This window comes from Elephantulus edwardii, unplaced genomic scaffold (genome assembly GCF_000299155.1).
Source record: "Elephantulus edwardii isolate Elephantulus edwardi_28Jun2011 unplaced genomic scaffold, EleEdw1.0 scaffold00055, whole genome shotgun sequence".
In the NCBI taxonomy this organism is placed as follows: Eukaryota; Metazoa; Chordata; class Mammalia; order Macroscelidea; family Macroscelididae; genus Elephantulus; species Elephantulus edwardii.
The window spans coordinates 12,808,072-12,835,458 of record NW_006399805.1 but is presented as its reverse complement, the minus strand read 5'-3'; the positions used below and the strand labels follow the sequence as shown (position 1 = coordinate 12,835,458).

The window sequence follows — 27,387 nt, the reverse complement described above, 5'->3', positions numbered from 1 at the left end:
GTCAAGGAAGTTTCTCTATCTATGGAGTTTTGTTGTTGGGAGCTATCAAGTCAACGGAACTCAAAGTCATCCCATGAACAACAGGACAGACTCTTACCCTATCCTGAGCCATCTTGACAATCTTAACCACGTTCACACTCATTGCTGGGGTCACCAGGTCCATGCATCTAGTTGAGGGTCTTCTTCTGTCTCTTTAACCCTCAACCTTTCCTAGGATGATGTCTTTACCCTCTTGACAATGTGCCCAAAGGAAGTGAGACCAAGTCTCACCACCCTTGTCTCTAACATGTACTGTGGTTCCACCCTCTGCATAGACAGGTTTGTTTATTCTCTGGCGTTCCGTGGAATAGTCAACATTCTTCAGCGACACCACAATTCAAAGACTTCGATTCTTTGTTCTTCCTCCAACTTTCAGATGCACAGGAAGCAACTGAAAAGACTATGGCTTGGATCAGGCACAATTTAGCCTTTAAATAGACATTGCTTTTTAGCACTTTATAGAGATTCTTGACAGCCAGTTTTCCTTCTGCGTTTTTTCTTTTTTTTTTTTCATTGTTTGATTTCTTGACTGTTGTGACAACTGAAGTTGATTGTGGATCCAGACAAAATGAAATTGTTGGAAACTTTTAACTTTTCTCCATCATGATGTTGCCTGTTAGTGACAAGAATCCAGAGGTAAGGACCTTGTTTCCTTGATGTTGAGATGTGACCTATATTGAAGGCTGTGCTCTTATTTTCTGTGAGGTGTAACCCATTTTGAAGGCTGTACTTTTATTTTCTGCAAGCAACGTTGTTTGATCATCTTCATCTGCCTAATGGAGGTTGTTAATGAGTCTTCCTGCAATCCTAATCCTGAGTTCTGATAGTCCAGTAATTAAAATTATTTGTTCAGCATACAGATTGAATGGGTATAGAGAAATGATCCAACCCTGACATACGTATCTTTTTCAATTTTAAACAATGTACTTTCCCCTTGTTCTATAACTGATGAGAATCGACTCATGGCTGATTTTTCAGTGGGTTTTCATAGGCAGTAAATTGCATGGGAGGAGTAACTGGGCTTACTCTGTCAGAGCAGTAAGTGGACTCGAACTGCTTGCCTTTGGGTTGGCATTGCAACTCCTTACCACTAAACCACCAGAGCTCCCTATTCTACGGAATCGGAAGAGTAAAATATCATTCCCAACTCCTCTGAAATCACTGAAAGTTGGTACAGATATAAGGAATCATCATTATTATTGCTGCATAACCCAAAACTAGTTGTTTAGAATCCACAGACTCACAGATCAGGGGGATAGAAATGATTTTTTTATCATCTTTTTGGGGTTTTTTTCCCCATTTATTCATTGTTGCACATTTCCCTCCCTGCTCACCCCTCCCCCCAGTTCACTTTTCTCTTTGAAAAGAAAAAAAAATTATTTCATTGTTATCACACACACACACACCCAGTCCACTTTCCTATGCAGCTCTTATTCTGGACTCTTGCCATGAAAATAATACCTATTCATATATTCCTTTTAAACAGTTCGCTCCCTCATCTGTATCAATGTAGTGGACATTATTAGGGGGCTAGATATTTTAATCTAAGTAAAAACTAATCTCTGGAAAGATTAATTTTTTTTTCTTTTTTTAAATTCATTATTCATTTCAATGAAAATGTACAGAGACTTTGGATTTCCATTCATTCATTGTTGCACATTTCTCCCCTCCCAACCCTCCCCCTCAGTATACTACCCTCTTGGAAAAGTAAAAGAAAAATTCTTTCATTGTTTTACAATCCCTCCCCCCAGGTCCACTCCACTATGCAGGCTTCTATCTGGACTCCTGTCATGACAAAAATATCTAATCAAATATCCCTCTTAAAGAGTTTTCTCCCTCATCTGTTTCAATGCAGGATGCATTATTTATCCCATCTTTCTCAGTCTCCCCCCAACCCCAATGTCAGTCCTGTTTTACAACAGTGTCATCATGTAGTATTTGTCCTTTTGTGACTGAGATACTTCACTCAGCATAATGTCCTCCAGGGTCACCCATTTTGAAAAATATTGCATGAGTTCCTTGTTTTTCAATGCAGCATAGTATAACAGAGCTTCTCTATCCATTCGCTTGTTGATGGACACTTAGGTTTTTTCCAACTCCTTGCTATTGTGAACAAAGCAGCGATAAACATGGGTGTGCATAAAATTCTTTCTGGAGCATCTGGATTTATGATACAACATCACTTCTACTAACCAGTACCAAAAGCAAATGAAACAAATCCAACACAGGAATGAGAGCAGGCAGGTCACATTCTAAAGGAATGGGCTTTTCTATTGAAGACACTTCCGTGATCTAAAGTAATATGTGAAGTTCTCCAATTGCAAAACTGTCCCTTACCTTTCCTAAAATGAACTGAGAAGGGTTTGTTGAGGGTTGCCTTTGAGCCAGTGTCAGGACCATAAAGAGTTAATGTGTGATTCAGAAAGGGTGTATCAGGATTTAAGGTGTGAGGACATCTGTTGCCTTGCATTTCTGCATCACGGGGAGGTTGTGAGAGAGATATGTCAAAGCAACCAAGTCTGGGTTAGATCTAGGCAGCAACCTCTCCTCATAAATGCCCATGGCACTCCAATCTCCTCATAAAAATCCAAAACATCGCTTGCCGTTGTTGTTGTTAGGTGCCATTGAGTCAAGTACAACTCATAGTGACCCCATGAGTAAGATCCTGAACCCTGTCTTATCCTGACTGTCCTCATCATCTCTAACACATGTGCCGTGTTTCAGTCTCTGTGTCGATTCACCTGGTTGAGGGTCTTCCACTTCTCTGCCGTCCCTCCACCTTCCCAAGCATGATATCCTCTCCAAGGAATAGTCTCTCCCAGCGATGTGCCCAAAGGACGTGAGATGGTGCTTCATCTTTGCCTCTAAGCCTCCGGCTGCACTTTTCCCAACATATACTACTTCTACTACTACTACTACTACTACTACTTTCTTCTTCTTCTCCTCCTCCTCCTCCTCCTCCTCCTTCTTCTTCTATTCTTCTTCTTTGTTGTCTTCTTTTCTTTCCTCCTCCTCCTTATTCTTCTTCTTTCTAGTCTTCTTATTCTTCTTTTTCTTTCTATTCTTCTTCGTCTTCTTTCTATTCTTCTTTTTCTTCTTTTCCTCTCTTTTTTCTTTCTATTCTTCTTCTTCTTTCTATTCTTCTTTTTCTTCTTCTTCTTTTCCTTTCTCTTCTTTTTTCTTTCTATTCTTCTTCTTCCTCTTCTCTTCTTCTTCTTCTTCTCCTTCTCCTTCTCCTTCTTCTTCTTCTTCTTCCTATTCTTCTTCTTCCTATTCTTCTTGTTATTTCTTTTTCATTTGAGTGAGGGCTTACCAATCATACATTCACATATCTGTTCTTTTGGCAGTCCATGAGACCCTCAGTGCTCTGCTCCAGCACCAATTCTTCTGCCATCCTTCATCATCCAACTCTCAGGTGCACAGCAAGTGATTGGAAGACCACGGCCTGAATCAGAAACACCTAAGTTCTCAAATTAACATCATTGTTCCTCAATAATTTTGGAAGGGTCCTTTATTGCATATTTTCCGATTGCAATACGTCTCCTGATCTTCTGACTGCTAGTATGGAGTGTAGCGATTGTGGATCCAAGTAAGATTAAGTCATTGATCATTTCAGTCATTTCTCTTTCTATCATTATATGGTAGCAAGGATTCTTGTTTTCTTGCCATTGAGATGCAAGCATATTGAAGGCTGTAGTGTTTGATCTTCCGCAACAAGTGCTTAAGGTCCTCCTCACTTTCAGCAGGTGAGGTTCTATACCTGCACAATGAAGGTTATTGATGAGCCTTCTTCTAATTTCAAATGTTACCTGGGAACTCTGTTTACATTTATCTCTGAATTGTTGTTGTTGTTATGTGCCATCGAATTGGAATAAACTTATAACTGACCCTCCAATGGGTTTTTAGAAGACATAAATGATAGCAGAAAAGACTGTCCATCTTTCTCCAGCAGAGCAACTGGTAGGTTCAAACTGCTTGCCTTTGGGTTGGCAGTGCAATTCCTTAATACTTGGCCACCAGAGCTGCCTGTCTGTCTGTCTATCTATCTATCTATCTATCTATCTATCTATCTATCTATCTATCAATCATCTATCATCTATCTATCTATCATCTATCATATATCATCTATCTATCATCTATCTATCTATCATCTATCTATCTATCATCTATCAAATATGTAAATACATGAACAAATGCTCTGTTCTTGTTAGGCAATGTGAGGTCTCTAACAGCTCACGGCAACCTCTTATATACCAGACTACAAGGCTGCGTGGTCCTGTCCCCCCTTACAAGTGTACTTCACACCATTGCTGCAAACACAGTAGATAAGCCCGAGCTCATTGTTGTATCCACTGCACCAATGTGTCTTGTTGAGAGTGGCCTTTCTTCACTGACCCTGTGCTTTATAAAGTATGATATCCTTCTCCAGAGATTGGTCTCTCCCATGTGATGAAATTTTAAATGTAAAGGAAGAAATATAACCAAATAACACATAGACTTGATTAGTCAAAGTTTATACAATTTACTATTAATGCAATATCAAATGATATACACAAATAAAATCTTGTTGAAGACAACTTAAAATGGCTGGAACAACATAAACAAAGAGAACTTCCAGAAATTCAGTCTAGATTCAGAAGTAGACATGAAACGAGTCATGCCAATTCTACTGTTAGATGGATCTTGGCTGAAAGCAGAATATACTAGAAAGATGTATCCTTGTACTTATGGGTCATGCAAAGACACAAGGAGTGGAAATTCCAGAAACTTTGATTGTGTTTGTGTGGAACCAAGACCAAGAAGGCCATCGTTTGAACAGAAAAGGGGAATACTTTATGGCTTAAAGAGAAGCTCTGGGGATGCAGCCCATAGCAAGTTACACTGTCATCCCAGGGGGCCCTTCTCTGGCACTTAGAACCCACTAGCAACTCTGCAGAAGAAAGAGGGGGAATCTACGTTCATGGCCTTGGAAAACTGCTGCAGGATTAGCTGTGACTCTGTTCTGATTCAACAGCAATAAAATGAGCAAGCTCCAAATCAGGGAATATATGAATCAAGGTCGTGTTCTTTCACTGTATTTATTCAGTCTGTACACTGAACACATAATCTGTAATACTGGGCTACATGAAGAAGAATGCAGTGTCAAGAGCAGAAGAATTATCTACAGCCTGTGATAGACAGATGACACAATCTCGCTTACTGAGAGCAAGATTTACTGTAGAGGAAATGGCCCATTCTTCTCCCACGGAGAAGCTGGTGGATTCAAACTACCTGCCTTTGGGTTGACAGTGCAACTCCTTACCACTAGGCCACCAGAGCTCACTTAAAAGCAAAATTATTTGAAGTACTCACAGATGACAATCTGAGACTGTATAGTCTTCAAGCCATGACACATTCAGTCACCTCTTATATATGTGAAACGTAGACAATGAATAAGGAAGACTGAAGAAAAATAACCAGTGCTTTAGAATTGTGCTGGGGCGGGGGGGGGGGGGAAGAAGCTAGGTATGGATTATTAAAAGTGCTTTAATTAAATGTTGAATAAAGACATTCTAGTTCTGCCAAAAAAGAAAAAGAAAGAAAGAATTGTGCTGGCGGACGACATGAACTCCACCAGAGACTTGCACAAGAGCTGACAACTCTGGCATGGAAGAAGTCCATGCAGCCTGAATCTTCATTAGACACTTTGTCTCATCTCTTTTTGGACACGTTATCAAGAGAGGTCAGTCCCTGGAGAAGGAGATGACACTTAATAAAACAGAGAGCAAAAGGAAGGCTCCCAGTGTGAGACTAACACGGTGACTGCAGCAGTGGGCCCTCCAGGACCAGGCAGCCAGCACCGCACCTAGCACACTTATAGGATTGAAGGTACTAACTAGAAAAGGAGTCCAGTTGGTTTCTTGGCTGTTCCTCTCCACATTATGCCTTCCAGAAACGCTGGTCCATTCCCAAACGCGGGGTGGGAGGAAGGTTTTTGGCGTCATGTACTCTTTATTTGTACAGTCAGCGGTGTATGCTCTTGAAGGGAGATCTGGTGGCGGAGTTCCTAAGGAGCCGCACCTCGTTGGTGATTAGAATGTGCCAGCAGATGTACAAATGTCAGTGTGACGTAAGGCCTGAGAAGCCCAGCGGAGGGTCAGCTATTGATCTGTCTGACTCCACGGTAAGAAGTGGGTGAGTGAATAGGACTCAGACTTACGCATCCTTGAAGGTCTCCGTAAGACATCTGAGTCTCAGGGCTTCCATTTGCAGAATCAACTCCTTTGAACTAGATGACCTGCAAGGCTCACCTAATTCTGGCTCAGAGAAAAGCCTGCGAGGCATTACTCGTATTCCCCACTAGATGGTTCTACACCACACAAAATCGGAACCCATATCAAACTGCAGAGAATCGACTTTTATTTTAGTGAGTAGTGAAAAATGAATAATCAAGACAAGAAGCCTGTTATATAAAGCAGCTCAAATTGAAGAAGTAGATTATGGCAATTCATAGTATTTTCTGTGTAATTGATGCAAAATCGTCACATGAATATATGACCCTTATTTTAGAGAAGCATCTGCTAATAAATAATTCAGTTAATCTCCTCCTCCTCCCACTGAAAATAGAAAATGTTGTTTGCGAAGAAATAGTTTTTAACTGAACACAAAGCGTATTATTTAACAGATGTTTACTGGGTGCTTGCTCTGAACATAATACACACAGCAGTGCTGGCGGTTTTCAGCCACACGACAATGAATCGCCCACAGACTTCCGAAGAAGGAAACGAGGCGATCTGAACAGATCTGAACAGATCCAGAGGCAGAGCACTGCTTTCGGCTGCCGCATCAGCGATGCTTCATGGCAATCAAAGTATTTGAGACGAATTTGGAATTACAGGTTGAAACTGTTGGAATGCAACAAAGAAAAGAGTGAAACTGAAGCAGATTTTCCTAAAACAAAGAGAGAAAACAGTGCTGCTGATTTGATTCATCTTACAATATCCCTCGAAGGCTGCAAATCCTAGCAGGGAGGGACTTCTCATCCTTCTCCCAAGGCGGCCAGGGCGTTTCAGCTGCGGCCCTTTGGATGCCAGCCCAGCACAAAGCCTCCTACATCAGCACAGCGCCCTAGCTAAGCAGTCGCAAAATAACTCGGGATTTTAATGGCTTGATCTTTACTTAACAATGTCATAATAAATATCATTACAAAAATATACAAATATATTATAACTTTGAGGAGAATGGGAATCCCAGAACACTTGATGGTGATCACGTGAAACTATACTTGGACCAGGAAGCAGTGCTCAGAACAGAGCAGGGAAACACTGCATGGTTCAAAAGCAGGAAAGGAGTGTGTCAGGGATGCATCCAGTTGCCATTTATATTTTAATCTATATGCAACAATGGTAAGAAGCTGCACTGCAATACCAAAGGCACATCGTTCGACTCCACCAGCTGCTCTGTGGGAGTTGTTGTTGTTATGTATGGTAGGGTTGAGTATGACTCATCGACTCATCGCAACCCTAAGCACAATAGCCCTGGACTTTGCCCTATCCTGAGGCAATCTCACAATCTGACACACATGCCCTCATTACCCCTGTTATCATGTCAGTCCACCTCCAGGGTTCCTCTTCTGTACTGTTCCTCAACCCTTCCAAGCATGATGTCCTTCTCCAAAGACTGGTCCCTCCAGGCTATATGCCCAAAGTATGTGAGGCAAAGTCTAAAACTCCTTACCTCCAACAATGAGCTTATTTCACCCTTTTCAGAATAGACTTGCTTTTTCTGTTGGCAGGCCATGGTATAGTCAGTACTCCAGCACTACAACTCAAAGGCATCAATAATTCTTCTGTCATCCTTGGTCATTGTCCAGTTCTCTGGTACGTAGTAAGTAATTGCAAAGACTGTGGCTTGGATCAGGCACATTTCAGTCTCTAGACTGACACCGTTGCTTCTCAGTACTCTGGAGAGGACCCTGACAGCAGATTTTCCCAATGTAACTAACTGGTCTTTTGATTTCCTGACTGCTGGTGCCAAGAATGTTGATTGTAGAGCCAAGCAAGCTGAAATCATTAACAAACTCAATCTCTTCTCCATCTATCATGACACTGCCCATTTTCCCAGTGGTGAGAATCTTTGTCTTCTTGATGTTGAGCTTCAATCCATACTGCAAACTACAGCCCTTGACCCTCTGCAGTGAATGCTTCAGGCCCTCCTCAGCTTCACCAAGGCAGGCTGTGTCATCGTGTCATCTGCAGAACACAGGTTGGTGATGAATCTTCCTGTAAACTTGATGCCACTTATCTCCTCTTAAAGTCCAGCCTCCCAAATGATCTATTCTGCATACAGATTGAAAAGATACTGCAACAGGATGCATCCCTGATACACTCCTTTCCTGCTTTTGAACCATGCAGTGTTTCCCTGCTCTGTTCTGAGGACTGCTTCCTGGTCCAAGCATAGGTTTCACATGATCACCATCAAGTGTTCTGGGATTTCCATTCTTCTCAAGCTTAGCCACAATGTGTTGTGATCCACACATGCCTATGCCTGTGCAGTCAATGAAGGTCAGACAGTCCTCCAGTACTCACTTTTGGGCAAGATCCATGTGGTATTTGCAATGACGTCTCTAGTGCCACAGCCTCCTCTAAATCCAGCTTGTACTTCTAGTAGCTGTGTGGCGATGTACCAGTCCAGACCCTTGTGGAGAATCTTCAGCAGGATGGACGGGCAATCTCATCCTGTGTCATGAACTGCCTCTGAAAACCCACTGAAGGTTCAGCTGTAGGTCAGCTCCAATTTGACGACACATCAACAACATCATATGGCATTTTAACTCTTTTTTTTTTTGCTAACTCTTTCTGTGCAGTTGGTTTTATATATAAATTGCCTTTTTGTCTAATTTTATGAGATAGAAAATTATGTCAAAATAAGATTTTTGCCAAATCTACTTTTACAAATTCAGGCTCATGTGCAGTGCTGCACAAATAGCTCGAAATATCAGTGAAGTTTGGGGTGAGGGGGGTGTCAGTGAATGTGCAGTATAGCTCTGTGTTCAAAGACTCCACCTCTGTGATTCAAACTGGAAGATAAGGAAGGTCTTGGTCTAGTCATAGAAAGTTGTCGATGGCCAGCTGAAGGCTACACTCAAGCTGATGTCCTCAAACCTTCCCAACAGGTTACAGAAGAACTGCACGTCTGTCAGCCTGCAATCACACATCCTTTGGAGCAAACTTGAAGGTGAGAGGCTGTGAAGTGAACAAAAAGCAGAACAATTGCTGCTTTGAAGTCTGTTCAGTGCTGCTTTTGCATAAGAAAGAGCCACTTGTCAATCTCATTGTAACGCGGGATGAAAAATGGGTCCTCCTTGACAACCAGCGACATTGAGGGCAGTGGTTAGAATAAGGTGAAGTGCCAAAGCCCTGCGCAAAGCCAGGGTTACACCAGAGAAGGATCCTGGGGCCGAGTTGGTGGACGGAACTGTCATTTCTCAAACCTGGGTGAGATCATTGTTGCAGAGAGGTACTGCTGTGATGCAATCAGCCGGAATCTGCAGTGTTTGCCCCTGGAATTGGTCCACACTGCACAACGTTCAAGCAGATGTTGCCCATGAGTGTTCCAGGAGGTCGATGGATTGAGCGGCAAATCTCTACTTCATCCATCTCACTCACCAGACCTCTGAGCAGCTGACGGCTTCAAGTGCCCCAACAAGTGCTTTCTGGAAAAACTCTTTAACAACCAATGTGCTGAAAAAATACTTGCATAGAATTCATGATTTCTGTGAATTGCTTGAATTTTATGCTACTGGAATAAACAAGCTTTATCTTTTTGGCCAAAAAATGTGTAAACTATGATGGTTATTGTTTAGATTCATGAAGCTGAGTTTGAGGAGAGTTATAGAATGTAAAAGTTGGGATTTAAAAGCCTGCCTTACTTTGCAATAGCAGCAAAGGTGCTGTGCTGGGCCCTCAGTGCGTTAAGCACCTGATGAACACATCTGTCCTGCACCAGCCTCAGTCTCCACCTTCCTCAAGTTCATTGCTGCAGTCACTGTGTCAGTGCCTCTTGTCAAGGGCACTCCATTCTTTCACTGGCCTTCCGCCTTTCCCAGCATGATGTTGTTTCTCCAACGACTGGCCCCGCCTGGCGACAAGCCCAAAGTGTGAGGCTTCACAGTCCTTGTTGCATTTTCCTTGCAGACAGATCTGTCTGTTCTTCTGGCAAATACACGGCATAGTCATCACCCGTCACCAACACCACAATTCAAAGGCATTCATTCTTAATCGTTTCCTGTTCACCTGCCAACTTTCAGGGATGTAGGAAGCAGTTACAGGACCATGGCTGGGCTCAAGCATGCCTCACCCTTCAAACTGACGCCCTTGCTCTGCAGCACATTGAAGGAGGTTCTGGGCTGCAGACTCTCCCAATGCAATGTCTTTTGTTTTCTTGGCTGCTGCGACCATGGGTATTGATGAAGTAAAATTAAATCACTGACAACTTCAATTTTTTTTTTCTCTCCATCTAGTCTGATGAGCCAGAGGTGGGGATTTTTATTTTCTTGAAGTTGAGATGTAATCTATATTGGGGGCTGTAGCCTTTAATATTCTTCAGTAAATTCTTCAATCTTCTTCACTTTCTGCACCTAAGAGTGTGTCACCTGCATGACGCACGCACTCTGTTAAAACAGCTTTTATGTATATGTATATGTATATGTATATGTATATGTATATGTATATGTATATGTATATGTATATACATATATATATATACACATATGAATGTGTGAATATGAATGAATGAATATGAGTATCTTCCACTTAGTTGGTCAGGTAACTGCCTTCCAAATTGCTTGGCATAGAGCAGGGCTGCATCAACTGGCATGCCATCAATTCCTGAGATATTACTTTCGCTAATGCCTTCAGCGCAGCTTTGACTTCATGCAATATCATTGGTTCTCGATTCAACATTAATTAATTCCTTCTTACATAGTGACTCTGCATATATACAAGATGAAGAGACGTATGGGGTCAGTGCTGTGACTATAACATATAACTCTGAACTGGATCTGGCTGGGCTGGATGCTTAAAATATGGTGAACTGAGTGACTTTAACGGAGGAATCAAAATCGACATGTCAGCAGATCATATGCTCTCCGTGCACTCCAGGGGAAACCTCTTAGCTTCCGGTAGCCACAGACATACCTGGGCTGCATTTACATCTTCACATCAAGCTTCGTCCTCCTGTCCATCAGTGCCTCTTCTCTCTAGGGTCATCAGTTAGCTTGTATCAGGAGCCACCTTGCTCCAATATGACCTCATGTTAGATAGGTACATCTACAAAGGAGCCATCACTTCAACAAGTCTTCATTCAAGGCAGTGCCAGGGGTTAGGGGAGACGTTCAAGTCCTTAAGACCCTACTGACTGGCATAAGAGAAACACTGAAAGGCTTTGAAGAGGAGACTGATAGGGTTAGATTAGCTATTTCCATTGCTTTTTTGTCATAATTATTGTGGTGGTTGTTTGAATGAAAGTTTACAGAACAAGTTGGTTTTTCAGTCAGCCATTCCTATTTATTTTGTTTTATGACAGCAATTGCAATGCTCTCTTAGTTAACTAGTGCTGATACAAGAGAACAGCTGCTTGTCCTTCGATGCTGTCAGATTGGTTCCAACCCACAGGGACACTATGTGCACCAGACTGAAACAGCGGCTTCAGGGCAAGGCTCTCCCGAGCTGTCTTTCTCTCTGTCGTTGTGGAGACTGGGGTCCTTGTTTCCTTCAACGTCTGGAGGCTCCACACTCTGACTTATCAGATCATAGGGATCACAGCACGCTTCCCCATCATCCATTGCACATGCGGGATTTTGAGGGAACACAATCTAATCCAGAACAAATACCCACTGTACCCACGCTCTCCGCCTTACTCACCTCTGTATCTTCCCTTTGATACAGCATTTACCGAGTGAGGGAGGGGGGACTAGAGAACAAGAGGTAAGTGAAGGAGGAGGAAGGAAAAGGCAGGAAAGAGGAAGAGGTGCAAAGTCTGTCACTGTTGTTGTCGCAAGGTACCATCATGTCGAGGACAACTCATAGCAACCCTATGAACAACAGACCCGAACCCTGTCCTATCCTGTGCCAGCCTCACACTCCCTGACACATTCGAGTCCTTTGTGGCAGTCCCTGTGACAATCTACCTGGTTGAAGGCCTTTCTCACCTTTCCGTGTGCGATGTTCTTCTCCAAGGCCGAGCCTCTTCCAGCAGCATGCTCCAGGTACGTGAGCCGAAGCTTCACCATCCTTGCCTCCAAGGAGCACTCAGGCTGCACTTTCTCTAAGACGTTTGTTTGTTTGTTTGTTTGTTCTTTGGTAGTCTGTGGGGTGTTCAGTACTCGACTCCAACACCACAACTCAAAGGCATCAATTTTTCTTTTATCAATTTTTCTTGTATCATCCTTATTCATTGTCCAGCTCTCAGGCACATAGCAAGTGATTGAAAAGATCATGGCCTGAATTGGGTGCACCTTAGTCCTCAAACTAATATCATTGCTCCACAATAATTTGGAGAGGGCACTTTCTGTAGACTTTCCCTTGATGTTGAGATATGATCCATATTGAAGACTACAGTCTTGGATCTTCTGCAGCAAGTGTTTCAAGTCCTCATTTTCAGCAAAAAAGGGTGTGTCATCTGCATAACAAAGGATATTGATGAATCTTCCTACAATTCTGATGCCACATTTTTCCTCATAGAGTCCAGCTTCTTGGATAATTTACTCAATAAGCAGATGAAATAGGTATGAACAAAGGGTACAACCCTGACGCACACCTTTCTTCATTGTAAGCCATGCAGTGTTCCCTGTCTGATAGACAAAAGCCTCCTGGTCAAGGTGTAGGTTTCACATGAGCACAGGTATGTGCTCTGGAACTCCCATTGTTCTCAATGTCAACTACAGTTTGTTACAATCCACACAGTCAAATGCCTTTACATAGCCAATAAAGCACAAATAAGACATTCTTCTAGTATAGTCTTCTCTCAGGCAGGATTCACCTGGCATCAGCAGTGATATCCCTGGTGCCATGACCTCTTCTGAATGCAGCTTGAACTTCTGGCAGTTCTCTGTCTATGTCTTTCTCTAGATGTCTTTGAATGATCCTCGGCAGTGTTTTGCTTACATGTGATATTAAGGATGTTGTTTGATAATTTCCACATTCTGTCAAATCACCTTTCTTAGAAATGGGAGCAAACATGGATCTCCTTCCAGTCACTGGCTAGGCAGCTGTCTTCCAAATTTTCTGGCATAGACTGGTGAGCACGTCCAGGGCGACATCTGTCATTTGAAACATGTCCCTTGTTATGCCATCGATTCCGGGGCTTTGTTTTTTGCCAAGGCCTTCAGTGTAGCTTGAACCTCTTCCTTCCTGACCACAGAATTTCTCCAGGCCTGGCTGACAGATCCCAGGCCTACGAGCAAGAGAAGATCTTCCACCATCTCCATTCAGACACATTCAATGGGGAGACTTTTCAATTTTCATATCCACATATCCAGATTTTCTTCCGAGGATTTTGTTATTGATCACATGGGGACACGTCCCATGTCTATCTCAATAGGAATCAAATTGGAACTTTCCAAATGTGAAACGCCTTATTTCACTTTTGGAAATGTCATAAAGGTGGTTTTAGACTGTTCCCAGTCCCAGCCTTCCCACTGCGATGGCAACCTTCAGAACCAAAGTGATGGCTGACGAGGTTGCTCCCAGCCGGAATCAGGGCTTTGCCTGCCCCTTTGATACATTAGATCAAAGAAACCACAGCCTGCCCCTGTGCACCTCGCAGTCCACCTCAGAAACCCTGGGTTTCTTAAGTCTTGTATCGCATTGCAGCCTGTCTATCCCACCTATGCAGTGAACCTGGTTTACAGGTGCCCAGCAGGAAGAACTTGGGAGATTCCATGAGTCTCAGCTCCTGCTCTTGTACAAGAAGGGTTAACTCTCTACAGCCCAAAAGATCAGATCAGCTTTGACTCCCGTTCTCTATATAAGGGAATCACACGAATAGAATATTTTATCTATACCTGTAAACCACATAAGGCTGTAATGAATTGTACTTTTACCAGAATTTTAACTTCTATTCAAATATCTTGCTGCCTTTGGTAAGAATGTCAGACCAGGATCAAACCTAGGAGAAAAGGCTCACTTATGACCTAAAAAGACCAGCAGTTGCCACTTTGCCTTTTTCCAAGTCTGAGGCAACTTTTTTACAAGTGGACTCTCTGGTAATCTGGGAGGAATACTTGCTTCTGGACCTGGAAGTCCACGCAGTGACCACTAACACTAAGGGTTGTCTCCCTTTGGGTGTGTGGAGAGTGGGCACAAGGGTATATTATTCTGTAGGCTGAGCACTTTAGAAGGTTTGCCTCGGACAGCACATTGCTCTGTGTATACCAGGATGGGCCATTTCTCCCTGTGCAATTGCTGTTGTGAAGTTTTTAAGCACCATCATGCTCCTTGCAACTCATAGCGACCCTATGTACAACAGCCCTTCGCCCTGCTCTATCCTGAGCCAAACTCGTGCTCTCAGACACACCCACACTCTTTACCCCAGTCACTGAGTCAATCCATCCCATCCAGGGTCTTCCTCGTTTGCGCTGTCCCTCCATCCTGCCAAGCATGATGTCCCTCTCCACGGACTGGTCCCGCCTTATAACATGCCCAAAGTATGTCAGATGAGCTTCAGAATCCTTACCTCCAAGGAGCAGCCTGGTTTCGCCCTCTCCAGGACGAACTTGCTTGTTCTCCTAACAGTCATGGTATATTTAGTACTCTTCTCCAACAGCACAGCTCAGAGGCATCAGTTCTCCTTCTATCCTCCCTAGTCATTGTTCAACTTTCATACTTTAGACATTAGCTAGGAGAGGCTATTCCTTGGAAAGAGACATCATGACTATAAAAATGGAGGGTCAGCAAAGGAGAGGAAGACCCTCAATGAGATGGATTGACAGTCATTTCAGCAAAGGGCTTGAGTGTGTCGAGATGATAGAGGTACCACTGGATAGAGCACGGTTCAGGCTGCCTGTTCAGAGGGTCTCTGTGAGTTGTACATGACTTGACTGCACCTAACAACAACTTGGTCCTACTGTGTCACTGTTTTGGGATGGATTCCATGACAGTGGGTCTAGTTTATTTGGGATGGTAAAGATGGAGTCATGTGGTAGGCGTTTGCTGGTTTGGGATAACAAGCATCAGCTGTTTGTCCTTCCTAGTAAAAGAATCCTTATTTTAACTTGGGATTGTTTCCACCCGTGCAGCCCATAAGCCCCAGGGCAGGCTGATACAGCCCTAGTTCCAGATGGGGTCCTGAGCTTATTTAAGTAAAGTACCATCCTTGTTGTCATGGTGACTATTTCAAGGATGAGCATGACCATGTGAGTGTTCCAACCAATAAATCCTGAGCAGACACATTATCCTGATCTCTGGAAAGGGATGTCCTTGAGTTTTAAAAATAAACCAAAAAACCAAACCAGACAGCACCAGACTAAGCTGGGAGGGAACCTGTGGTCCAAGCAGCTGAACAAGAGCAAAGACCATGACCTTGAGTGTGAACTATACCTCACCATCAATTAAACAAGAATTCTCACACCCAGACCAGTAGATGACATTACAATGAATAGAGAAAAGATTGGAGTTGTCAAGGACTTCATTTTACTTGGATTCACAGTAAGAACTCATCAAAGTAGCTGGCAAGAATCAAGCAATTCTTCGGGGAGTCAAATCTGCTGACCTCCTTTGCAGTCTCCCTCCGTCTCACCAGGGAGCTCTGGTGTACTGTCACTAAGGAATTGCACTGCCAACCCAGAGAGGGGTGGTTCGAATCTACCAGCTGCTCTGGGGGAGAAAGATGGGCAGTCGCCCCCAGGGAGACTCACTGCCTCTGAAAACCCACTGGAGGGTCAGCTATGAGTCGGTCCTGGCTGGAGGGTGTACGGCCACCACCTCTGTCTCACGGGCGTCCCTCCTCTCCGTGACTGAGGCTTCTCCCTGTGCTTTTCTCCCCATTCCGAGAATCATTTTACCCGTCTTCCTCGGCATGAACCCAACCATTAAACAAGCACTCACTCGTCAACAAAACACTAAGAGTGGCAGAGGTTAGAACGCACCATGAAATTTGACCTTTCCAATAGTTTGCCTTCAAATAAAGAAATAAGACATTTCCCTTCCCAGTAAGTCACTGTTTGATCTTTTGGTTCATAAACTTTGCCACATGCATCTAGCCCCAGATTTAAGATGACATTCCAATTCAATGTCTCCAGTAGACTGCATTCCAAAGGCATTTCAATACCTCATTTAAAAAACATATTTATGATTATTGCCATTTAAGATACCATCTATAAATCCAGTCTTTTATTTGTGTTTAAGATTCTTATACCTTCAAATATGTGGGTATGTTTTAACATTGTATGCAGTTCTTTTCCATCGAATTGCCTGTGACTCAGAGTGACTGTATGTACAGCATCTTCGAAGCCTGCCCTATTCTGAGCCAGCCTTACTGACTCTAACACTTGCCCCAGTTACGGTATAAATCCACCTCATCCCAGGTATTTCTCTCTGTGCTCTCCCTCCACTCTTCCAAGAATGATGTCATTCTCCAAGGCCTGGTCCTTCCTGGCCATTTGCCCAAAGTGAGTGAGATGGAGCTTCAAAATCCTAGCCTCTGAGGAGAAACTTAGGAGGAATATATGATTAGGTTTTATTGTTATGACAAGAGTCCAGAATGAAAGTTGCCTAGTGGAGTGAGTGGACTGGGGACGGAGAATTGTATAACAATGAAATAATTTTTTTCCCTTAATTTTCAAAGAAAAAAGCAAACTAGGAGGGAGAGGTGGGCAGGGAGGAAAGTGTGCAACATTAATGAATGGAAATCCAAAGTCTCTCTAAACTTTAATGAAAATAAATTTTAAAAAAAGAAACTTATTTGTCTTCTTGGCAGTCCTTGGTATGTTCAAGACACTTCTCCAGCACCACATCTCAAAGGCATCAATTCTTCTGTCATCCTTAGTCATTGTCCAGCTCTCTGATGTATAGCAAGTCATTGTAAAGGCCATGGTCTGGATCAGGTGCACCTTAGTCTCTAGGCTGACATCATTGCTTCTCAGTACCCTGGAGGGGTCCCTGCAGCAGATTTTCCCAGTGCAATTTGTCTTTTGAGTTTCTGACTGCTGGTGTCAATAGTGTTTACTGTGGAGCTGAACAAGCTGTAACTGTTAACAACCTCAAACTCTTCATCTATCATGGTGCTGCCAATTGGCCCAGTGGTAAGAATCTTTGTCTTCTTGATGTTGAGCTTCAGTCCATATTGAAGACTATATGCAGTACATATTACTAATGATGAAATATTTTTTAAAAATCTAGTGGTTAGAGGTGTGTTTTTTTTATAACTTGAATAAAGACATCTGACTTAATAATGACATCATGGGACACCTGCATTGCATTTTCAATCAATGTGCCATAAAGTAAAAGCTTAAAATAATTTTTTTATAAAACCAAAAAATGTGAGAGTGATATGTACTGATACCTGTATCCATCAGTGTGTGGGTGTGGGGTGCAGGTGTAGGGGGATGGGTTGCGGGGGTTTGGAGGATGCAGGGGTGTGGAGGGTCGGGGGGTATTTTTGATCAGTCAGATCCTCTGTAATGTGCAGAAACACAGGACAAATTATAAGGAAAAGTTGAGAATCACTGACATGGAATAAAAATCTCTGTCCCATCCTGATCTGGTCTATCATATCTTATAATTGCCTGGTGGCCTCTCCATGAGATGAGTGAGGCAGAGGCTGGGGTTAGGGGTTAGGAGGACAGTGCATGGCAAATAAGAATGAGAGAAATATGAAATAAGAAGGCTGATTTATCTAATAATACATCTGGTATATTTATTGATCAACTATTTTATGCTCATTCATGAGGGTTCAAACTAATGTACGAGTTTTAAAAGGTTCATGGAGGTTCCAACACAAGGCTACCATGTTTATTTTATCAGACAGAATTGCATAAAGTATCATTCACCTCCAAGTAACAGAATGCATTTGAGCTACATGAAGCAAGAAAATGGGAGCCAGGTACTTGTCACTGTTGTCCGTGACGGAGCTCCTTCTCTAGCACCAAGGCCACCTCCTCAAACACACCCAGAACAAAAGTGTGGGGGAGCTGCCGCTCCCGACTCCTCAGAGGCGAGGACGTCAGAGTGCCCACCCCGAGCCAGCTGCTTCCAGAACCGTGGCGTTTGCTGGATCCCAAACCAGCTGCCTCATACACCATTGTTAGGGACTGACTTGTGTTCCTCAGAAAGCTAAGTGCTAACCCTGGTCCTGTTGAGGAAATGGGGTCCTTCTCTGAAGATACTGTCAGTTAAATCATGCTAGAGTAGGGTGGGTCCCACTCCTAATGCCCTAGTGCTGTAATAGAACTTTCTAAACCAGTGCCCTCCGACACCCTAACCAAGTCTGCAAGGGACAGAAGACAGACACACCGGTCAGGCTCCAGCTACAAGCACAGGAACGCCAACACCCGCAGTGCTACCAGGAAGGATCTTCCTCTAGAGATGGTTGAGGGAGAGCGGAACTTGGAGCAAGTTCTGAATGGGTCATTTGGATCTCGAGAACTGTGAGGAAGGAAGAAAGTATATATATATATATACTCTGTGTGTGTGTGTGTGTGTGTGTGTGTGTACACATATTATGTTGTATTTTGTTATATCAACCCTTGAAAACTAAAATATGGTCAGATTTTCTCCCCACTCAGTTAATCTATTTATTTACTCTCAGGATTAGAAGCCTCACATGGGGTCACAGCTCCAGAGAACCCTTTTTTAATTCTCTATACAGGGCCACCCCCTGAGAGTCCCTGACAGCAAGAGCTGACCTCAGGACATAATCAAGAGGACACAACTGGTGTGGACATGACCATCACACAAGTACTGGCCAGATGAGGCATAAAGAGAATGGACAGAGAAGGCCGGCGGGACAGCTGGAATCTGGTCACATTCTGTTCAACAGTCGTAACTAGTCAGAGCAGAGGCCTAGCAGTAGGGAAGGCTGGCAGGGCAGGTGGAATCTGGTCCACACTCTGTTCCACTGTCATAACTAGTCAGAGCGGGAGGCCTGGCAGTAGGCCAGCTTTTTCAGCGCCTCCTTGACCTCCCGGTTCCTCAGACAATAAATGAAAGGGTTGAGTGCGGGAGTGACAATGGCGTAGAAGATGGAAATGACTTTGTTCATGTTGAAGGCGTGGATGGCACGGGGCCGGGCGTACATGAAGATGGTGGCGGAGTAGAAGATGGTCACCACGACCAGATGGGAGCCACACGTGGAGAAGGCCTTCTGCTTCCCCGTGGGCATGCGCAGAACAGTGGCCAGAATGCACCCGTAGGACAGGACAGTGACAGCGAGTGGGAAGAGGAAGATGACCAGGGCCAGCACAAAGTCCACCAGCTCAGCCGTGGACATGTCTGTGCAGGAGAGATTGAGCACAGGTGAGATGTCACAGAAGAAGTGGTTGATGACGTTGGGGCCACAGAAGCTGAGACGGGAAATGAAGTAGATCTTTGCCAAGGAGATGCCAAAGCCAATGGCCCACGACCCAACAGCCAGGCGGGCACAGAGTCCGTGGCTCATAATGGTGGGGTAGTGGAGGGGGCGGCAGATGGCCACGTAGCGGTCGTAGGCCATGGCGGCCAGGAGCACACACTCGGTGCACATGAGAGCGATGAAGAAGTAGAGCTGGACCATGCAGTGGGTGAACGGGATGCTGTTGCTTGCAGCCCAGAAGCTGACCAGCAGCTTGGGCACCGTCACGGAGATGTACCAGGTCTCCAGGAAGGACAGGTTGGCCAGGAAGAAGTACATGGGCTTGTGCAGTGGCCGGTTCTGCTGCACCAGGATGATGATGACCACGTTCTCAGCCACAGTCAGGACGTAGGCCACCAGGAACATCAGGAAGACCGAGACGCGCATGCCCCAGGTGCCGGGGAAGCCCACCAGCACGAACTTGGTGACTCGGGTCTGGTTCTCCACCTCCATGCTGCAGCAGCTGACCTCAGCTCTGCCAGGGGAGAGAATCACTCGGTCAGACCCTGCGTCCCGGGACAGCCATCCACCTCTGCCTTCTGCGACTGATGGCAGCAGGTAAGGACAGCCTTTCTCATCACACATGGCACATGCACTACAGCATGAAGGCAGCTCTGCTTGCCTAGAGGGACCCAAAAGGCAGGCGGTTCAAACCCACCAGCTGCTCCACAGAAAATACAGGGCAATCTCCTCCTGTGCACACAAGAGAACAAAACAACACCAAAACTTGTGCCAATACACACACACACACACACACACACACACACACACACACACGTACGTACGTTATTTCACCCGTCGCTGTGACGAAAACACTGCGTCTCAGGACTACTCAGTAACTTACCAAGTCCACACCGCAGCAAGGCAGGGGTCACGTTCAAGTCTAAGTCTGTTCATACTTTATGCTGCCTTCACCCTCACAGCCACATGAAGCTCTATCAAGCCTCCACATTTATTGTGCTGGTTGCCAAGTCTGCAGAACCAGCCTGCTCTTCCTGCCCCTCCATCTCCCAGAGCAAAGTGGAGCCCACCCTCACACCTGCAAAGCACCAGCCCATCTACAAAGCATCAGTTCCTTCCCCCCAGTTCTGTCATGGAAATGGAAAGGGGCTGTATCACACCTGAGACACCCTGAGATCTCAGAGGGGTGGACTTCTTTCAAGTCCTGGCTCAGCCACTGGCCTACACGTGGCCTGGAAACCTACCCTCTCTGAGACTCTGTTTCCTCTTCTAAACGCAAGTGTTCTCATGCCTGTCCAACCCGTATCACTGCAGAGAAGAATCCAGATGAGACTGTCAGTGAGCTGCATGTAAACTGCAGAAGACAGAGTTGGGCAAATGCAAGTGTATGTAGCTGGAGAAGCCACAGGGGTGAGGAAACACACACACACACGCGCGCGCGCGCGCGCGCGCACACACACACACACACACACACACACCCTCATGACGGCCGATAGCAGAGCCCGTGGAGTCCCTGGGAGGAGAGAGCTCAGTCCTGGGAGAGGTGTAGGAGGAGATTTTTTTTCTTTTTAAATTTAGGTTGTTTATTTTTCATTTCAATGAACATCTACAGAGATTTTGGGATTCCATTCATTCATTGTTGCACCCTTCTCCCCGCACAAACCCCTCCCCCTTCCCCCCTCCAATTGCTCCTCTCCTTGAAACGCAAAAGTAAAACTCCCTCATTGGTACACAACAAGCAGACAAATTCATTGTGAGATTCCAGGCACGGTCCATGTGGGCAGCACAGTGTGTGAGAGGTCAGGGAGGCCAGCCTCCTGAGAGGGGCGGGAGGTCACTGCAGATGTGGGGCTATGTCCCATAGACTGGCTGGACCGATGTGCTGAGGGCAGTGCTAGGTGGGCGGCAGTGGTGAGCAGGGCTGTAAGGAGGGATCTGAAGACAGTCCACATGCACAGGGCAAGACTTCACGGGTTACAGAAAGGTGTGTGTGTGAGAGTGAGTGTGTGTGTGTGTGTGTGTGTGCGCGCGCGTGTGTGCGCTCGTGTGTGTGTGTGTGTGTGTGTGTGTGTGTGTGTACCTGCAGAAGCAGATGCCAGCTGGGAGCGGCTGGACAGAGGCTGCTGCAGGGGACGGTGGCCGTGACCATGAACCCGGGGTTTACACAGATGAGTAGATTTATAGTATGTTTCTATGTGTAGTCATTAACAGTGATTAACGGGCTGATAATGGAGGAGAAATCCAGAAAAGCTCCAGAGACGTGGCTCCTTACAGGGCAGGCACTGTCTACCCAATGGGCAGCTGGGGGGTTGACCAGCAGTCTCACGGGTTAAGACGCTGACAGTGGGACAGAAGAGGAAGAACTGTATTTTATTTCATTTTCGCATGAGGTCTATGCAATCAGTCTGGAATACCCAGGAATAATAATTTGTCCAGCATTGACATTTAGTAGGCACCAAGAAGTAAAGGAGGACTGTTCACACGTTCCCATGGACTCCCTGCAGCTATGCTAATGGGGTATTGTCATTCCAATTGCACAGAAGGGGATGGGGCGATCACTGGAGTAACATTTCCAAGCTGGGGAGAAGTGGAAGCGGAATAATGGTGGGTCCAGAGCCCGAGTGTTGGTAGCACCCCCTGACTCACACAGAGACGAGAATAACCAGTCCGGAATTCACTGATACAAACCTGCACTCACAATGTCTGTGTGTAGATAAATTCTGTAATCCTTCCACAGGTCATCAGAGAAGTGGACTCCTGGGGAGGAAGGAGCCCTGCTGGCTGACCGCTGGGCCGCTGACTAAAACGCTAGCGATTCTTTGCAGCACTATTTACAATTCAAAGGGTGGGAACTAGAGGCCTTCACAGGATGGAGTTCTGAGCAACATTTAAAAAGAATAAAAAACGCTGTACAGCAGGGATCCATCTGCAGGATATTGCGCTGAGTGAAATAAAACCATAACCCCTTCTCTAAATTGCCTCCAAGTCAGAACCAACTCCAGCAGCAGATTACCAAGGCTGTTCACCCGTGGGGGAGAGTGCCTGTCTCTCTCCCAGGGATTCCTGGTGGATTCGAACCAGAAGGGAAGTGTGGCCTTTGGTTAGTAGTTAACACCCTACAGACCACAAAAGGACAAATACTGCGTAAGGGCCACTGTTCCAAAACCGAGGCAACTTTTACCCACTGTAGAATCACTGGGGTTGCTTCCCAGGGCTGGGAAGAGAGGAAAGGGGGAGTGAAAGCTGGTGCCCGGAAAGCAGGCACGCATGGACGGATGATGGGAAAGCAATATCCAGAGGGGGTGGTCAACGTTCCTCACTAAAGAAAGAGGAGACAGACGTGCAGAAGGGTTCATGGAAATCAGAAGCGCGGGCAGGTGGGGAAACGGGGCTGCGTCATGAGTATTCACATGAACGTTGTTGAACAAAATGATCGTGAGTAACTGAGTAAAGAAGTTACTTGTTTTAAACCTTCACTCAAATCACAGTAATAATCATTAACAACACAAATGTGGGCAGTCTGTCTCCCAGCAGCGCTACAGGGGAAGGGCCTGGTGATTGGTTCCTGTGAGGAGTCCAAGGGGGAAGCCCAGCCCCATCTGCATGTCCAGCTCCCAGGACCCTGCAGGACAGAGAATTTCCGAGGATGAAATCTTTAGGGAAGCCACCTGCCTCATTGTCCTCCGGTGGAGGGATGGGAGGGTTCAAACCACCAACCTTTGGGTTAGCAAATGAATGCTTTAACCAGAGCACTACCAGAATCCCCCCACCCTGAAAGACTACAGCCTAGAAAACACTATGAAGCCGTTTCTACTCAGCCTCGCTGTGGTGCTGAGTCAAAATTCAACTCCACACACAAACAATACTAGAGAGGAGTCCAAACTTCAAAAATCCAACAATACCAGGTCAGAGCTAACATGCACACCCAGCAGGCATGCACGTGCAGAAGTCCTTAGAAAATAGAGCCGGGGCAGAGAAGCCACCATCTCAGCAGCTGGAGCAGAGGAGCGTGGTGGCCGAGACATCCAGACATGAAAAGACTCATGTCAAGTACAGAACCCCACCCACAGCCAGGTGAGCAGATGACCAGAGGATGGACGAGTCCAACAGGGAGAGGTGGAGACACCGCAACAGCAAAGCCCTGAAGGCTTCTAGCAACGTGCCGCATCTTCCCACTCTACAGCCAGGTGATAGTGCGTATCTGTGTGTCTACGAGGACACATCCACTACCGGGTTGTTAGAAGGGACGGACGGGAACACACAAGCTACACAGTGACTTTGGAAGCTCGTCAAAAGAAAACTTCTCTGTCTGCAACTGACTGAAGAGGACAGGGGGTAGGCAAGGGCGGGAACTGGAGAGAGGGAAGCATCAACCTCACCTCAGTGATTTTACTATAAAACCACCAGCCCTTTTCCAGGTACCACAGGTTCTGCTCCCTCAGAGTCCTCAGATGACACACAGTCTCTTAAACAAAATTCACCATCATCTAGATGCAGATGGCCAGCCGATTCTCCGTGCCATGCCTGAGGGCTTTCCTCTGGTCTATCTGGGTTCCAGGTAGCAGTGAGAAGATGACCTCTCTGCCTACAGAGACTTGGCTGTGTTTTAGTAGCATCAAGAGAGGAACACCAAGATGTGATCCCGTGATGTCAGGAGACAGAGGGGGTTCTCTAGGCAGGGACAAGACTGGGGTGCTCTTTTCTGACCCTACATACAAGATGTGCCCTCCATGGTGGCAGGGAAGGTTCCTGCGCCTCCCTGCACAGCTGATCACATTTGGCTTTCAGAAGGAAGACTGTTCTCCCTGGCTGCTGGAGCCGAGGTGGGGGCAGGACGGAGAGGGATGGTGAGAGAAGTGGACGTTCAGGACCTGGCACTGTGCCCTCGGAGTCTGCGGTAGCACTGCTCACTGGTTAGGGCAGGGCTTGGGGGTGGTCACTTACCACTATTCAGCCACTTCTGCTGGTGTGGAAGGCAGGAAGGAACTCCTCACTGGGTCTGGAATGAAAAGAAATGGGAAAGTAAGGTGATATACGGACCCATGGCTAAGCGCAGCAGGAGTGGACGTTCCTGCAGTCCTGCTGCTTCTGAGCAGAAGGCCAGCCCTGGAGGAGGGGACAGACCTAGACTATGCCTGCACCTGAGCTGGGGCCAGGCTGGGGTCCCCAGGCACCTGGGGCCAGGGTGCCCATTCCTTCCTGGGGCAGCAGTCCAAGAAGCAGTGGCAAGTATCTCCAACTGCTGAGGGACTTATATGGTGTCAGGACTTTCCCTGAGTGCCACCAAGACCCGAGGGAGAGGAACCTCACAGATAGCAGCTCAGGTCTCTTCTGGGAGCCACAAGAACTTCTGTTGTCTATAGTGGTAGAATTGTTTTTACTTTATATTAGTCCCATGGGAGTGGGGACTGTCCAGTGTGGCTGAATATTTTGGAAAACACACACACACACACACACACACACACACACACACACACACACACAGAGAGAGAGATGCATTCTCTATTAAAACATGAAGAGAACAGGGTTTTACAAGATCTGTTCCTCATCTCCATCTCTGTTCACAGGTTACGAATAGTTGTTCTCAGTGTAACTTAAAGAACATGGTAGTTTTCATATTCCTGGGGAGAGGGTGATAGACCCTCCACAACTTTTAGAAGATGAGACTGCCTCCTGGCTGCTTGCTGGAACTGAGGGAATTTTGAAGGGGGAAAAGTTTAAGTAGAAGTTTTTTGTTGTGTTAAGTATTTTCCCATAATTTTGTGCTACATAATATTACTTCACAACAGGCTGGGCACCAGATGTAGCCAGCGTCTTCTAAGGAGACCATGGTCACCTTGCTAGCTACCCTTGGATTCCACTTGACCAATGTTCTGTGCTCTGGGACAAAGCTCTAGTTCTCTGCACCTCACTTCTCGGTCTTCTGCAAGATCACTGAATACAGCCCATGCACCAAGAAATGCCTTCAAGATCACTGTGGCTTCTGGAAAGGGCACATAGAGGTTGGGTAATCAGAAATCACTTCTTTTGGCGTGTCACACATTCTCACGGTAACTAGCAAGTTGCATATAGTTCTCCTGCAGGTGTACGCCCTTTAATTCAGGATGGTTAAAAGATAACGTCAGGACATGGGTGGGTTTTTTTGTGGGGGGCAGGGGAGTAACTTTCTACAAAAAATTGGTTCCTCAGTCATTTATCTCCATAAATATTTCACTCATAATAACATCGAGCTCCTTCAGACATATGGTTGGTTTGCTTTTTTGCAATATCCATAGCACTTTATTGCAGATCTTGGAAGGACATTGAAGTTCCCCTCAAAAGCTGCTTCCCCATCTGGGAGTGGTCATTAGATTTTGACACAAGCATTAGATCCTAACTTACTTAACAATACAGGTTTTTTAGTAAAGTTACAGAATTTCTGCATTTGAAAAGAACAGTTGGTATCACTTCTTGCATCTGTTTGGCCACAGAGATGAAACGCACTGAGAGTTGCTGTTGTTGTTGGGTGCCATCAAGTTGGAACCAACCCATAGCTGATCCTCCAGTGGGTTTTCAGAGGCTGTAAATCACAAGGGAGGAAACTGCCCATCTTTCTCTCAGACAGCAGCTGGTGGATTTGAACCATGGGCCTATGTGATTGCAGTACAACTTCTTAACAGTAGGCCACCAGAGCCCCTGGTACTTGCCAAACATCAGAGAAGGAGACAGTATCTCCAGTTGGGTGTGTAGTTAGGTGAGCCTCAAATTCACAGGAACTGTAGTTAGAAAAGGCAGCTTTAAAAATTTACCCCACGCTCATGCACAGATCTGAAAGAGGATATTTCAATGTGGGTATCTGTATGCACTGCAAATATACCCATGTTATAGCAGAGTGTACAGGGACAATATTAATAAGCTTCTTAATCCTAAACACCCTTAGTGAATCAATCTCTTGTCACAGGGCCTCAGTATCAGTCACAGTGGACATCAAGGTCATTTGGCAAAAAATGAAATTCTCCATGGATTCTAGACTCATGTCAAGACTTTTAAATGGCATTAATAAAGGAGCTCTGGTGGCCTAGTGGCAAGAAGCTGTGTCTGCAATTCCAGAGGTGTGTGGTTCGGATCCACCAAATGCTCTGCTGAGAAGGAGGGGCAATCTCCTCCTGTGCCAGTTGGATCTGATTTGACAGCACACAATGAGTTTAAAAATGAATTAATTACTTAATTAAAAATAAAATAAAAAATTAAAATGGCATTAAGGCTCACCCTTCTGACTGCTCTATTTACCTACACCAAGCCTTTGGCTTTTTAACTCTCACACATAATCAAGACACAGGCATTTCCAAAATGTTGTCTTGTGCCTCTGTCAGCCAACCATCTGCATACTCCTAGCACCTGGAGACACTGGTCTGGCTTCTGTCCCTGTGATTTTGTTTATTCCAAATGGCACATAAACAAGAGGATAACACCTAGTGCACAGCTTCACTTCTTTGCTGGTGAGAGTGAGGCATGTTGTTGCGTATGTCAGTAGTTCACTCTTAAAGATACACACACACACAAGTGTGGTGCTGATAACCTGAAGTCAGCACATATCTGACAGTTTGAATCCACTAGTGGCTCCATGAAAGGAAGATTGACAATCTCCTCCCATATTAAAGTCCCTGAAAATCCTCTGGCAGACAGCTGTGTCATTTCTGACTCTGCATCAATGAGAATTTTTCCCCTCTAGTCTGACATATTTCAGTTAACAGATGCTGCCCTGGACATGCTCACCAAGTTGTGCCAAGAAATCTGGAGAACGACCACTTGGTCAACTGA

The 27,387-nt window shown here is 45.3% G+C and overlaps 2 protein-coding genes across 2 annotated transcripts in view; both read right to left on the bottom strand.

Moving 5' to 3' along the window:
* Positions 1 to 19,143: 19,143 nt before the first annotated feature.
* LOC102867139 (olfactory receptor 6B1-like) lies at positions 19,144 to 20,079 on the bottom strand. Its single transcript, XM_006887181.1, has one exon. It carries the CDS (start codon positions 20,077 to 20,079, stop codon positions 19,144 to 19,146), a length of 936 nt encoding a protein of 311 aa, XP_006887243.1.
* A 3,044-nt stretch (positions 20,080 to 23,123) lies between these two features.
* The window catches only part of LOC102845147 (olfactory receptor-like protein OLF3-like), an 18,622-nt gene continuing 14,358 nt past the window's right edge, over positions 23,124 to 27,387 (bottom strand). Inside the window, exon 3 of the mRNA XM_006887263.1 lies at positions 23,124 to 23,209. Within this exon, the coding sequence (XP_006887325.1) occupies positions 23,124 to 23,209 (86 nt within the window). The remainder of the gene's footprint in view (positions 23,210 to 27,387) is intronic.